Source organism: Euprymna scolopes, chromosome 31 (assembly GCF_053919585.1).
Source record: "Euprymna scolopes isolate OS-2025 chromosome 31, ASM5391958v1, whole genome shotgun sequence".
Taxonomy (NCBI): Eukaryota; Metazoa; Mollusca; class Cephalopoda; order Sepiida; family Sepiolidae; genus Euprymna; species Euprymna scolopes.
This window is the reverse complement of record NC_136512.1, coordinates 29,531,237-29,546,236: the sequence shown is the minus strand read 5'-3', so window position 1 is coordinate 29,546,236 and position 15,000 is coordinate 29,531,237. Positions and strand designations below refer to the sequence as shown.

Below are 15,000 nucleotides of genomic sequence, written 5' to 3'. Positions count from 1 at the left end.
AGAGAGAGAAAGGAGAACAGAGAGAGAGAGAGAGAGAAAGGAGAACAGAGAGAGAGAGAGAGAGAAAGGAGAACAGAGAGAGAGAGAGAGAGAAAGGAGAACAGAGAGAGAGAGAGAAAGGAGAACAGAGAGAGAGAGAGAAAGGAGAACAGAGAGAGAGAGAGAAAGGAGAACAGAGAGAGAGAGAGAAAGGAGAACAGGGAGAGAGAGAGAAAGGAGAACAGGGAGAGAGAGAAAGGAGAACAGGGAGAGAGAGAAAGGAGAACAGGGAGAGAGAGAAAGGAGAACAGGGAGAGAGAGAAAGGAGAACAGGGAGAGAGAGAAAGGAGAACAGGGAGAGAGAGAAAGGAGAACAGGGAGAGAGAGAAAGGAGAACAGGGAGAGAGAGAAAGGAGAACAGGGAGAGAGAGAAAGGAGAACAGGGAGAGAGAGAAAGGAGAACAGGGAGAGAGAGAAAGGAGAACAGAGAGAGAGAGAAAGGAGAACAGAGAGAGAGAGAGAAAGGAGAACAGAGAGAGAGAGAGAAAGGAGAACAGAGAGAGAGAGAGAAAGGAGAACAGAGAGAGAGAGAGAGAAAGGAGAACAGAGAGAGAGAGAGAGAAAGGAGAACAGAGAGAGAGAGAGAGAAAGGAGAACAGAGAGAGAGAGAGAAAGGAGAACAGAGAGAGAGAAAGAGAGAAAGGAGAACAGAGAGAGAGAGAGAAAGGAGAACAGAGAGAGAGAGAGAAAGGAGAACAGAGAGAGAGAGAGAAAGGAGAACAGAGAGAGAGAGAGAAAGGAGAACAGAGAGAGAGAGAGAAAGGAGAACAGAGAGAGAGAGAGAAAGGAGAACAGAGAGAGAGAGAGAAAGGAGAACAGAGAGAGAGAGAAAGGAGAACAGAGAGAGAGAGAGAAAGGAGAACAGAGAGAGAGAGAGAAAGGAGAACAGAGAGAGAGAGAGAAAGGAGAACAGAGAGAGAGAGAGAAAGGAGAACAGAGAGAGAGAGAGAAAGGAGAACAGAGAGAGAGAGAGAAAGGAGAACAGAGAGAGAGAGAGAAAGGAGAACAGAGAGAGAGAGAGAAAGGAGAACAGAGAGAGAGAGAGAGAAAGGAGAACAGAGAGAGAGAGAGAAAGGAGAACAGAGAGAGAGAGAGAAAGGAGAACAGAGAGAGAGAGAGAAAGGAGAACAGAGAGAGAGAGAGAAAGGAGAACAGAGAGAGAGAGAAAGGAGAACAGAGAGAGAGAGAGAAAGGAGAACAGAGAGAGAGAGAGAAAGGAGAACAGAGAGAGAGAGAGAAAGGAGAACAGAGAGAGAGAGAGAGAGAGAGAAAGGAGAACAGAGAGAGAGAGAGAGAGAGAGAGAAAGGAGAACAGAGAGAGAGAGAGAGAGAAAGGAGAACAGAGAGAGAGAGAGAGAGAGAGAGAGAAAGGAGAACAGAGAGAGAGAGAGAGAGAGAGAGAGAGAGAGAGAGAAAGGAGAACAGAGAGAGAGAGAGAGAGAGAAAGGAGAACAGAGAGAGAGAGAGAGAGAGAAAGGAGAACAGAGAGAGAGAGAGAGAGAAAGGAGAACATAGAGAGAGAGAGAGAGAGAAAGGGAGAACATAGAGAGAGAGAGAGAGAGAAAGGAGAACAGAGAGAGAGAGAGAGAGAGAAAGGAGAACAGAGAGAGAGAGAGAGAGAGAGAGAAAGGAGAACAGAGAGAGAGAGAGAGAGAGAAAGGAGAACAGAGAGAGAGAGAGAGAAAGGAGAACAGAGAGAGAGAGAGATAGAGAAAGGAGAACAGAGAGAGAGAGAGAGAGAAAGGAGAACAGAGAGAGAGAGAGAGAGAAAGGAGAACAGAGAGAGAGAGAGAGAGAAAGGAGAACAGAGAGAGAGAGAGAGAGAAAGGAGAACAGAGAGAGAGAGAGAAAGGAGAACAGAGAGAGAGAGAGAGAAAGGAGAACAGAGAGAGAGAGAGAGAAAGGAGAACAGAGAGAGAGAGAGAGAAAGGAGAACAGAGAGAGAGAGAGAGAAAGGAGAACAGAGAGAGAGAGAGAGAGAAAGGAGAACAGAGAGAGAGAGAGAGAGAAAGGAGAACAGAGAGAGAGAGAGAGAGAAAGGAGAACAGAGAGAGAGAGAGAGAGAAAGGAGAACAGAGAGAGAGAGAGAGAGAAAGGAGAACAGAGAGAGAGAGAGAGAGAAAGGAGAACAGAGAGAGAGAGAGAGAGAAAGGAGAACAGAGAGAGAGAGAGAGAGAGAAAGGAGAACAGAGAGAGAGAGAGAGAGAGAAAGGAGAACAGAGAGAGAGAGAAAGGAGAACAGAGAGAGAGAGAAAGGAGAACAGAGAGAGAGAGAGAAAGGAGAACAGAGAGAGAGAGAGAGAGAAAGGAGAACAGAGAGAGAGAGAGAAAGGAGAACAGAGAGAGAGAGAGAGAGAAAGGAGAACAGAGAGAGAGAGAGAGAGAAAGGAGAACAGAGAGAGAGAGAGAGAGAAAGGAGAACAGAGAGAGAGAGAGAGAGAAAGGAGAACAGAGAGAGAGAGAGAGAGAAAGGAGAACAGAGAGAGAGAGAGAAAGGAGAACAGAGAGAGAGAGAGAAAGGAGAACAGAGAGAGAGAGAGAAAGGAGAACAGAGAGAGAGAGAGAAAGGAGAACAGAGAGAGAGAGAGAAAGGAGAACAGAGAGAGAGAGAGAGAGAGAAAGGAGAACAGAGAGAGAGAGAGAGAGAGAGAAAGGAGAACAGAGAGAGAGAGAGAGAGAAAGGAGAACAGAGAGAGAGAGAGAGAGAGAGAGAGAAAGGAGAACAGAGAGAGAGAGAGAGAGAGAGAGAGAGAAAGGAGAACAGAGAGAGAGAGAGAGAGAGAAAGGAGAACAGAGAGAGAGAGAGAGAGAGAGAGAGAGAGAGAAAGGAGAACAGAGAGAGAGAGAGAGAGAGAAAGGAGAACAGAGAGAGAGAGAGAGAGAGAAAGGAGAACATAGAGAGAGAGAGAGAGAGAAAGGAGAACATAGAGAGAGAGAGAGAGAGAAAGGAGAACATAGAGAGAGAGAGAGAGAGAAAGGAGAACAGAGAGAGAGAGAGAGAGAGAAAGGAGAACAGAGAGAGAGAGAGAGAGAGAGAAAGGAGAACAGAGAGAGAGAGAGAGAGAGAAAGGAGAACAGAGAGAGAGAGAGAGAGAGAAAGGAGAACAGAGAGAGAGAGAGAGAGAAAGGAGAACAGAGAGAGAGAGAGAGAGAAAGGAGAACAGAGAGAGAGAGAGAGAAAGGAGAACAGAGAGAGAGAGAGAGAAAGGAGAACAGAGAGAGAGAGAGAGAAAGGAGAACAGAGAGAGAGAGAGAGAAAGGAGAACAGAGAGAGAGAGAGAGAAAGGAGAACAGAGAGAGAGAGAGAGAGAGAAAGGAGAACAGAGAGAGAGAGAGAGAGAAAGGAGAACAGAGAGAGAGAGAGAGAGAAAGGAGAACAGAGAGAGAGAGAGAGAAAGGAGAACAGAGAGAGAGAGAGAGAAAGGAGAACAGAGAGAGAGAGAGAGAGAAAGGAGAACAGAGAGAGAGAGAGAGAGAGAAAGGAGAACAGAGAGAGAGAGAGAGAGAAAGGAGAACAGAGAGAGAGAGAGAGAAAGGAGAACAGAGAGAGAGAGAAAGGAGAACAGAGAGAGAGAGAAAGGAGAACAGAGAGAGAGAGAGAAAGGAGAACAGAGAGAGAGAGAGAAAGGAGAACAGAGAGAGAGAGAGAAAGGAGAACAGAGAGAGAGAGAGAAAGGAGAACAGAGAGAGAGAGAGAAAGGAGAACAGAGAGAGAGAGAGAGAGAAAGGAGAACAGAGAGAGAGAGAGAGAGAAAGGAGAACAGAGAGAGAGAGAGAAAGGAGAACAGAGAGAGAGAGAGAAAGGAGAACAGAGAGAGAGAAATAAAGGAGAACAGAGAGAGAGAAATAAAGGAGAACAGAGAGAGAGAAAAAAAAGGAAAACAGAGAGAGAGAAAAAAAAGGAAAACAGAGAGAGAGAAAAAAAGGAAAACAGAGAGAGAGAAAAAAAGGAAAACAGAGAGAGAGAAAAAAAGGAAAACAGAGAGAGAGAAAAAAAGGAAAACAGAGAGAGAGAAAAAAAGGAAAACAGAGAGAGAGAAAAAAAGGAAAACAGAGAGAGAAAAAAAAGGAAAACAGAGAGAGAAAAAAAAGGAGAACAGAGACAGAGAAAAAAAGGAGAACACAGAGAGAGAAAAAAAGGAGAACACAGAGAGAGAAAAAAAGGAGAACACAGAGAGAGAAAAAAAGGAGAACACAGAGAGAGAAAAAAAGGAGAACACAGAGAGAGAAAAAAAGGAGAACACAGAGAGAGAAAAAAAGGAGAACACAGAGAGAGAAAAAAAGGAGAACACAGAGAGAGAAAAAAAGGAGAACAGAGAGAGAGAAAAAAAGGAGAACAGAGAGAGAGAAAAAAAGGAGAACAGAGAGAGAGAAAAAAAGGAGAACAGAGAGAGAGAAAAAAAGGAGAACAGAGAGAGAGAAAAAAAGGAGAACAGAGAGAGAGAAAAAAAGGAGAACAGAGAGAGAGAAAAAAAGGAGAACAGAGAGAGAGAAAAAAAGGAGAACAGAGAGAGAGAAAAAAAGGAGAACAGAGAGAGAGAAAAAAAGGAGAACAGAGAGAGAGAAAAAAAGGAGAACAGAGAGAGAGAAAAAAAGGAGAACAGAGAGAGAGAAAAAAAGGAGAACAGAGAGAGAGAAAAAAAGGAGAACAGAGAGAGAGAGAAAAAAAGGAGAACAGAGAGAGAGATAAAAAGGAGAACAGAGAGAGAGAAAAAAAGGAGAACAGAGAGAGAGAAAAAAAAAGGAGAACAGAGAGAGAGAAAAAAAAAGGAGAACAGAGAGAGAGAAAAAAAAAGGAGAACAGAGAGAGAGAAAAAAAGGAGAACAGAGAGAGAGAAAAAAAGGAGAACAGAGAGAGAGAAAAAAAGGAGAACAGAGAGAGAGAGAAAAAAAGGAGAACAGAGAGAGAGAAAAAAAGGAGAACAGAGAGAGAGAGAAAAAAAGGAGAACAGAGAGAGAGAGAAAAAAAGGAGAACAGAGAGAGAGAGAAAAAAAGGAGAACAGAGAGAGAGAAAAAAAGGAGAACAGAGAGAGAGAGAAAAAAAGGAGAACAGAGAGAGAGAAAAAAAGGAGAACAGAGAGAGAGAAAAAAAGGAGAACAGAGAGAGAGAAAAAAAGGAGAACAGAGAGAGAGAAAAAAAGGAGAACAGAGAGAGAGAAAAAAAGGAGAACAGAGAGAGAGAAAAAAAGGAGAACAGAGAGAGAGAAAAAAAGGAGAACAGAGAGAGAGAAAAAAAGGAGAACAGAGAGAGAGAAAAAAAGGAGAACAGAGAGAGAGAAAAAAAGGAGAACAGAGAGAGAGAAAAAAAGGAGAACAGAGAGAGAGAAAAAAAGGAGAACAGAGAGAGAGAGAAAAAGGAGAACAGAGAGAGAGAGAAAAAAAGGAGAACAGAGAGAGAGAGAAAAAAGGAGAACAGAGAGAGAGAGAAAAAAAGGAGAACAGAGAGAGAGAGAAAAAAAGGAGAACAGAGAGAGAGAGAGAAAAAAAGGAGAACAGAGAGAGAGAGAGAGAAAAAAAGGAGAACAGAGAGAGAGAGAGAAAAAAAAGGAGAACAGAGAGAGAGAGAGAGAAAAAAAGGAGAACAGAGAGAGAGAAAAAAAGGAGAACAGAGAGAGAGAAAAAAAGGAGAACAGAGAGAGAGAGAGAGAGAAAGAAAGGAGAACAGAGAGAGAGAGAGAAAGGAGAACAGAGAGAGAGAGAGAGAGAGAGAGAAAGAAAGGAGAACAGAGAGAGAGAGAGAGAGAGAGAAAGGAGAACAGAGAGAGAGAGAAAGGAGAACAGAGAGAGAGAGAGAGAAAGGAGAACAGAGAGAGAGAGAGAGAAAGGAGAACAGAGAGAGAGAGAGAGAAAGGAGAACAGAGAGAGAGAGAGAGAAAGGAGAACAGAGAGAGAAAGAGAGAAAGGAGAACAGAGAGAGAAAGAGAGAAAGGAGAACAGAGAGAGAAAGAGAGAAAGGAGAACAGAGAGAGAAAGAGAGAAAGGAGAACAGAGAGAGAAAGAGAGAAAGGAGAACAGAGAGAGAGAAAGAAAGGGAAAATGTGGATAGGATAGGAGAGAAAGACTAGACAGAGCGTAACTGTGTGGTCGAGGGGAGGGGGAGAGTGATAAGCAGCTTTTACTAGATAGATTTATACTAAGCTCATACTCCGTGTATACATACGCATGTGTGTGTGTGTGTTTGTATAACTATGAAAGCGTCCAAGAAAAAAGATAAATATGAATAATTGACTAATTCCATCAAGCTAGTACCAACTGCTTCGACGCATTTCTAACTGTTCTAAAGAGAAATCATCTTTTTATTTGCGGCCAAATCTTAACAGAACTAGAAAATCGGAGAGAGAGAGAGAGAGAGAGAGAGAGAGAGAGAGAGAGAGAGAGAGAGAGAGAGAGAACCTGTTCCCCACTTCGTTCCAAACCCCTTTCATACTTTTCAAGAATGGACTCGCCCTCATTATAATTCTAAATATAGCCAGAGAGGCCGTCGTCAAGAGTAACAAACCCAAGAGTTCGGTTTGAATGAAGGAAACAAGATGAGTTTTTAAATACATTTCATCCGACAGTCAGATGAACGTGAATGTGTGTGTGTGTGTATATATATATATATATATATATATATATATATATATATATATATATATATATATATATAAGCAGAGGTACTCGGCATTGCTCAGTCGTAAAAAATAGTATTTATTGTTCTAGAGTAAATTCTTTTTTTGATATTTCATAATATATCGTACCCATTTTAAAAATTAAAAAAAAGTATTTAAGTGCGATAAGCTAGAATCGAAACCGAAATCAAAACTGATAACATGGATTGTTAAAAATTTATAGGTGTCATTAAAAAAAAGGGGGGAAGGGCAGACAAAAAGAAAAAGGTAAAAAAATCGGAAAGGGAGTTAGAGGAAAGAGCAGATAAGAAATATGATCAAAAATTGTTCAACCTATATGCTTAACTAAATTTTGATCTACAGACGTGAAATTTAGTATATAGAGTATTCAGACCTGTGGAAAACTTCACTAGGTTTTCTATCGGGAAAAAAAAGTTGCTAAGGGGTCAAAATTGAAAATTGGTATATGGGGGGGGTCGTATTTTTTTTATCTGTATGTCAACTATTTCACGAGGTTTGAAGCCACTTTTTGAAAGACGTAGCAAGTTGGTTTAATGGTTATCGCACTTGAATCACTGTCTTTAGGTTTTGGTTTCGATATCTGCTCGAGTATTTTACTTTTTTTTTTTTACTTACAAGAATGAACTGTTTAGAAAAAAAAAACAATATTTCTCCATTTTATTTTAAAGGAATTTAACGCTACGTTTAAATACAAGTTAACACCAGGTATATATATATATATATATATATATATATATATATATATATATATATTAGTTCTTTTATATAACAGGGCCACATTGAAAAAAAAAAAACTGTTTTCTTATAGTTTAGAAGTCCTAATAAACCATATATATATATATATATATATATATATATATATTTTGTTAACTTCATTTTAACTCATTTCATAAAATCACTAATCCTAACCGGAAGTGTTCCCGTGTATTTTTGGCAGTTAAATACAGATATCTTATTTGTCCATCGTTCCGGACTTGGCATTAGTGTTGGGGGGTTGATGAAAGACGCCCCCCCCCCTGATATTAGAAACGGGGCTTTTGAAAAAATAAATTAATTAAACCCACAAACAAAAAACACGTTTTTTTTTTTTGTTTTTTGTTTTACAAAAAATATTTTCTCATCAGCTTGTTCAAGCTGGGGATGGGGCATCCAATCGATTAGAAAACATTCACCCACTAACCTTGAACGGAACCCACGGGATAGCATTTTCTTACTTCATCAGCCATGACGGCCAGAAAAGTACAGCTTTTTTTTTCACCTGAACTTTACCAAATACTATATCCACAACACCACGAGCCCTTGCGAATTCCAGAGTTCGACAAGAGTCAACCGAAGAAAATTAAAGGTTAGCTCGATCGAAACGTGAAAATATCACTTAAGATGGGAATAGTAGTCCGAAGAATTAAAATAGTCAATCCTCATCTCAAAAAAAATTCAGAAACGCAAGTCACAGAGCATTTCCTAATACCTATCGTCAAAAATTCACAAAACTCAAAAGTATCTAAATTTTCTTATTTTGTTTAAACTGGGGATGAGGCATCCTACCGAATGCTAAACATTCATCCGCTAACTCGGATATTCCAACCGAGAAATCCTTTTAAGATTCTGACTGTCTCTTAGGCAATTGCTTGAATCTCTTGCACTTGGTTCACTGAGTATAATTGGTAGGTAGTTTTTGTATTTTTTTCAGGATCCAGTTGCTCCTATAATTACCGGAACGAGAGAGATCTTCCTAAAATTTCAATTTCTTTTCATGTCATACATAAGACCTTGGTATTTGGTTTGAAGATTCCAATATTTTTCTTAATTCTGATACAATTACCGATTCTGTTTCTTTTAAAATCTCTAAACATTTAGCTATAGAGTCGTTCTTTTTATTTAATTTTCGTACTACTGGAAAAAAAAAAATATCGTATGTGCGTATATTTTTGCAAGAAAGTAAAAATACACTTATATTGAGGTAATGTGTAGATTTTAGTTTATTAGTATTTTAAAAATCAATATTTATCATTTTATAAATAATACCAGCAATGGATGATTAAATTTTATACAAAAATAAAATAAAACAAGTAAAACAATAAAAAGAATCGTTTTTGGCATCGGAAAATAGGCAGAGATTTTTCTGATTCCCATATTCCAAAATGTTCTGATTTTTGATTCCCAGATTCCGGGTAATCGTCCTAACACTAAAAAGTTACCGAAAGAATTTTCTACTCAAAAATCCAAGGACTAAAAAAAAATACTCCGTAAACAGTCAGGAAATAGATTTCGGACACTTTCTTTTTATTATCTAATAAAAATAAAAAATATTTATATGTCGCTGAAACATGAACGATGCGTTTATTTTTTATGGGAAGGAGGGTAGAGGGGAGATGGAGCGGCAAAAAAGAGATGGAGCGGCAAAGAAGAGATGGAGAGAAATAAAAGAGAGGGAGAAAAAGAGAGGAGACAGAGAAAAAGAGAAAAGGGGAGAGATAAAGGGGAAAAGAGAAAAAAAGGAGAAAAGTAAAAAAGGGGGAGAGGAGGGGAACATGATAATCAACGAATGTGAAACATAACTTATATATTTGATTATATAATGAATACTGATCCAACGGGTCACGAGTCTTCTAATAATTGTTTATTCAATTGTTGCTGTTCGAAATTGGAAAATAATTTGGAGTTTTTAAACAACACTTAGAAACTAACTTCCGACTTGAATAAAAATTGAAAGGCAAGAGCAAAGTATCAAGGTTCATTTGTGTTCTTAAGACCAAACATTCGAATGTGACTTTGTCGTATAAAAACAAACCAATCAATTTCATCCCCTCCACCACTATCAAGAAAACATTGCTTTTTTTTTAAAAGTTTTTTTTAATTTATTTTCCCTCTCTTACTTATCTCCTCCTCCCTCTCAAACTCATAAAATTCATTCCTGCTTAAAAAAAAAATACATAAATCTAAACGATATTGTCAAAGGTAAAAAAAAAAAAAAAAAAAAAAAAAACTTTTTTTTCCGTTCGTTTTGGCGTCGCAGGAATTTTCTTCACTATCTGCAGCATTATATTTTTTGGTTTTGTTTTATTATTCCAAGATCTCCGTCTCCTCGTTTTCAATTGTTCCTTTCATGAGAAAGATGATTTCTCGGATTCTTTCTTCGGCTATTGCCCAAATTGGCGCAATTAATATGTGTGTGTGTGTGTGTGTGTGTGTGTGTGTGTGTGTGTGTGTGTGTGTGTGTGTGTGTGTGTGTGTGTGTATATATATATATATCTCATAAATAAATCACCGATATTTTTTTTTTTTTACACACAATTCACATAAAAACAACAAATAATGTCTTTTGTCCATTTCTGCAGAATTATTTTACTCGAAAAGAATCGATTTCACAAGATGATTTTTTTAAATACATCTTTCTAGAGTTCAATCAATCTGTCAACATTTTCCTTCGTCTGTCAAGCTTAAGATTAAAATAACATTTTCAGCGTTAATCGCGTTGGCTGAATGGGCGCGTCTAAAGACTATCCTGTTTTTGTTTTCCGAGTATTCACTGTTCATCTTTCGGATTTCCGTCTTTGGTTCTTAAAAGACCCACTTTTTAAGAATTGAATATATGAACCTAGTTTTGGTATTTTTTTTCACGACAGTACCCAGCGTAGTATAAACACCCCCAACCTCTCCATGTTCAAAACGTCTTTCGAGGTTGGGAGGGAGTGTTTATTCCGAAAGTCGTTCTGAACATGGAGGTTCGATTGGAGGTATTCATACTACGCTGGGTACTCTCGTATAAAAAATACACTAATTTTATGTTATGCAAATTTGTCATTGTGTGAACTAGTAGTTTTTGAAACTTGTAATAACACATAAACATCGTGATTTTTAATTTAAGGTTTCCAAATGTTCTTTAGGTTGCGTTGGAGAGATCGGTGACCAATATTTTTTTTTTTCTTAGAATCGGAAAAGAAACTGACCGATTTTGACAAAAAAAAAAAAGAAGCATATTTCACTTTTTTTTTCTTTTTTAATGATGAGAATTGGTAATTAGTATTATTCAAACCATTGTTTTAATCTTGGATCTTATTCCTGCGTTTTAGCTGATGTAACCAAGAGTAAAGGAAACGTTTAGTAATGGTTATTCAAGCCATGTACAAAAATATTCCAAGTGATAGTGTTTTTTTTTTTTCATTACAAGTTTAAATTTTTTTTCACACAAAATATAATTTAATGTGATCCAAATTTATTTCATATTTACACATTCTGAAGTCACCGTTTTTTTTTTTTATTTGTTTGTTCGTTTGTTTTAAGCAACTGTTTGTTGAATTCATTTTTAAAAAGGGAGAAATTGATGTCAGTCCGTTTTGATGGAAATTCGTTTTCTAATAATGAAATAAAATATTTTTAATTTAAATTCATGAAGTTCTGGGATATTTTTTTTGTCCGTTTTTTTTTTTTTTTTTTTTACGAAAATTGTAATCCTTGAAGAATTCCACAACAATGTAGTCCATCCAAAACACGAGTCAATTTATTCTTAATGTTTCCTCTGTTCAATGTTTTTCCCTTTCGTTTTTTCTTTTTCTTTTTAAAGAAAGAAAAATAAAAGTTAAATTTACTTCAAGTTGTCATTTTTTATATCCAATATTCATCGAAAATTGTAATTTTTTATGCCCAATATTCATCGAAAATTGTAATTTTTTATGTCCAATATTCATCGAAAATTGTAATTTTTATGTCCAATATTCATCGAAAATTGTAATTTTTATGTCCAACATTCATCGAAAATTGTAATTTTTTATGTCCAACATTCATTGAAAATTGTAATTTTTTATGTCCAACATTCATTGAAAATTGTAATTTTTTATGTCCAACATTCATTGAAAATTGTAATTTTTTATGTCCAACATTCATTGAAAATTGTAATTTTTTATGTCCAACATTCATTGAAAATTGTAATTTTTTATGTCCAACATTCATTGAAAATTGTAATTTTTTATGTCCAACATTCATTGAAAATCGTAATTTTTTATGTCCAATATTCATTGAAAATTGTAAGAGTTTTGATGAAAAAATAAAATAAAATTTCCATGAGAATATCACAAGTTTTAATGTTTTTGTTAATCCACCGATATAAATGTCCTGAAATGTAAAAAATATATAAAAGGAGGAGGAGATTTGAGTTTTCTTTTAACCCCGTTCCAATTTGCGATAATTTGCAATAAGACCTAACACTCCCGTTGCAATTTGCAAAAATAAACGATACACACTTACATAATTGAATACAACGCCTTTTTTTTTGTCGTCGAAATAAATTGACTATTGTACCACACAAAGAAACTAAAAGGAAATATTTACCTTAGGTTGGGCTTTCCGAGGAAAAGCAACCTTTGGATCAACCTGAAAAAAAAAAAACAGAAATAGAAGTTTAAAATACAAATATCTATAAATATAATTTAAAAATATTCCTAAAACAAGACAACTTAAAAATATAAAATATAGAAAGGATACAAAGAAAATGAAGAAAAATTGAAAATATGTTAAAAACAGTAAGTACATATTATATAATTTCCACAAGCAAACAACGCAGTAGACCGATTCCAAATAAGTATAATCCGAAAGTACCCCAACCACAAAAAAGAAAAAATTGCAACATTTTTTGTAGTTTTATGTCAGGTTGGTCCTACTTCACATCATATTTGTTGTTGGGCAAGATTTAACTTTGAGAAAGCTTCAAATTTCGAAGTTAAACATTTTCGACTTACAAGTCATTTTCTATTACTTTTTAAAACACTGTCAATTTTCATGATAAACCAATAAATCTTGCATTTTTACCCATGTTTACCATTTGGACGGTGAATAGACGACAGTGGTGGTTCCAGAAAAAAAAAAAAGGAGCTGAAGGCATGGACCAGACAAGTATCAAAAGAGGTGTGAAAGTCCGGGTTGAAATAAGAACTCGTGGCCACAAGACGTGTTGGGTAAACCACATTAAAAAAAATACATTGCTACTGCTGGAGGCAATAGCAATGTCAAGAGAGCAAAACTAGAGTCTTGGACTTCCGGTCTGCAGCTTTCATGGTTTGTGTGAGCTGCAATCTTGTTTTATTGTGGAAATTATACATATGTATATAGAAATGTCTTAACCATCGAATCCTTTCTCCCCGATAGGATTATACAAGTAGTCGTCGATGGGCAGAAGTCCGAAGCTCAAAGTATCAACACTGGTGTGCCTCGGCGATCCATCCTTGGCCCAAATCTCTAATCTTCATCAATAATATCCCAAACCACTTTCTAAGGTCATTTGTTGGTATACACGTCGATGACACTACCGTCTATGGCAACACTTCAAAGGCCAGCAACGATCAAGATCTTTCCAAGTCTTTTCTCTGACCTTGAGTAAATGATGCAATAGTGTAAAAGGTGGCTGGTTAATTTTAACACATCCAAAAGAAGCTTCTATCTTTTCACCAGCAATGCTCTGATATCTCTAATTCACTCTAGTCTCAAAGAAGCAAATGTTTCCACAAACTTCTTTGACTGAATTTCACTCCTAGTATTAAATGGAAGCCTTACATCAAATCTGTTGCAAAAGTCGCTGGAAAAATGGTTGCATCATTCTACCGCTCCAGAAGGCATCTCACTCCCAATACAATCATCTACCCGCATAAGAGCCAAATACGTACTAAAAATGGAGTACTGTTGCTATATCTGGGGAAGAGCTGCTCGAAGCACACTTTCCTGCCTTGACAGAGTTCAAAATCGTCTTCGAAATCCGACAGATCTCCTTAGTCCACTCTGCAGACTTTTCCACAGAATAGATGTGGGGAGCCTTGCTCTGCTCTCCCGTTATTTATATGGCAGATGCTCGTCGGAACTCAAATCAATGGTACCCTCTTTCTAAACTTTCACAAACGCAATCATCTAGCTACAACCACGATCAATAATTTCCCCTTACTCCGTAGCTGTGCCTAAATCTAAATGCAGATGCTATGAAAAAAGCCCCTCAACTAGAACTGTCCACAATGTGCAACTGTTGCGTTAGCCTGTTTTCAAGCTCACTATAACATGGTCGTCTTCAAGTCCAATGTAACAAATTGTTTTTGAGCCATCCCTTCAATTTTTACCCAAGTTCCATCACTATACATTAATTACCCCTATTTTCGAGTGGCCGCTGGGCTTTTAGAAGTGTTGACTCTCTCGTAAGATATATATCTCACATTAAAATTTTTTATGTATATTTACTTAACGATATAGAAATCTATATATCTAAGAGTGAAATTGTGAGTGTGTGTGTGTGTGTGTGTGTGTACGTGTCTGTATATTTTCCCTACCAAACTACTGTCAATTTTCAGTCTACAGACTAGATTTGACATAAAGGGTATTGAGATTTTGGGAAATTTTTTTAATCCGTTTCCGGTCAGAGATTTGGGGGTCAAGGGATCAAAGTTCAACGATTTGACCTTTGAAAACTAAGAAACTCCTCCGCCAATTTCGGATCTAAACACTTAAAATTTTTTTATGTAGGTTACCTGAACATGATTCAAACTTTTTAATATATATATATATATATATATATATATATATATATATATATGCACATAAAGTTATGAACAGTACATAGGGCCCGAGCAAAGCCGGGTTGAACTGCTAGTAAGTAAAAAAGTAAAAGCAATATATATATATGTGTGTAATTTTTTTTTTGATTTTTGTACAAATAAGTAAATATATAGTTTGGTTGTTTTACGGCATATCAACCCTTTTCGGGTTATTTAATGCCGAATCCAGTTATTTTGTAGAAGGTCTTTATTCTTTAAGTTTTCGTTCCCTACCCTGCAGAACATGAATGAGTTTTGCAATGGGAGAGGGGAAAGGTTTACAGTATCAACGTTTGGTACATTTTTAAGTCAGAAAGTGGGGGAAATAGAAAGAGAAATGGGAAATGCGTAGAGGGAAAAGGGGGAATAAGGTGGGTTTTTTTTTTTTTTTTTTTTTTCCCCAGAACATAAGTTTTTCAAAAGGAAGTAGAAAAACAAAAAGCATCAATGTTAGGTGCATTTCGTCTCAGGATTGGTTGGTTGGTTGGTTGTTTTACGGCATATCAACCCTTTTCAGGGTATTTAATGCCGAATCTAAAGATTCGGAAAAAAAAATTTTTTTAATAGAATATATTTGTTGTTTTTAAGTCCGTTTCTATTTAACCCATAGTTGGGACCCTAACAGGTACTACCACTCCGGGTCAGAGTGGACCTGGGAGCAATAGCAATTAAAGGGTAGCTCCACACTCCCCAAAGCCAGCAAACTGGGGCCTTACCACTGGATATAGGTTAAGGTCATATCCAGGACCTTAGTCTCAGA

At 37.1% G+C, this 15,000-nt stretch overlaps 1 protein-coding gene across 3 annotated transcripts in view; it reads right to left on the bottom strand.

Annotated features, from left to right (window-relative positions):
• Positions 1–15,000, bottom strand: part of LOC145255668 (RNA-binding protein Musashi homolog 2-like) — a 709,158-nt gene that overhangs the window by 576,380 nt on the left and 117,778 nt on the right. For all 3 annotated transcript variants that reach the window (XM_080114227.1, XM_080114229.1, XM_080114228.1), the window contains one exon: positions 12,001–12,042. In XM_080114227.1, the coding sequence (XP_079970353.1) occupies positions 12,001–12,042 (42 nt within the window). The remainder of the gene's footprint in view (positions 1–12,000; positions 12,043–15,000) is intronic.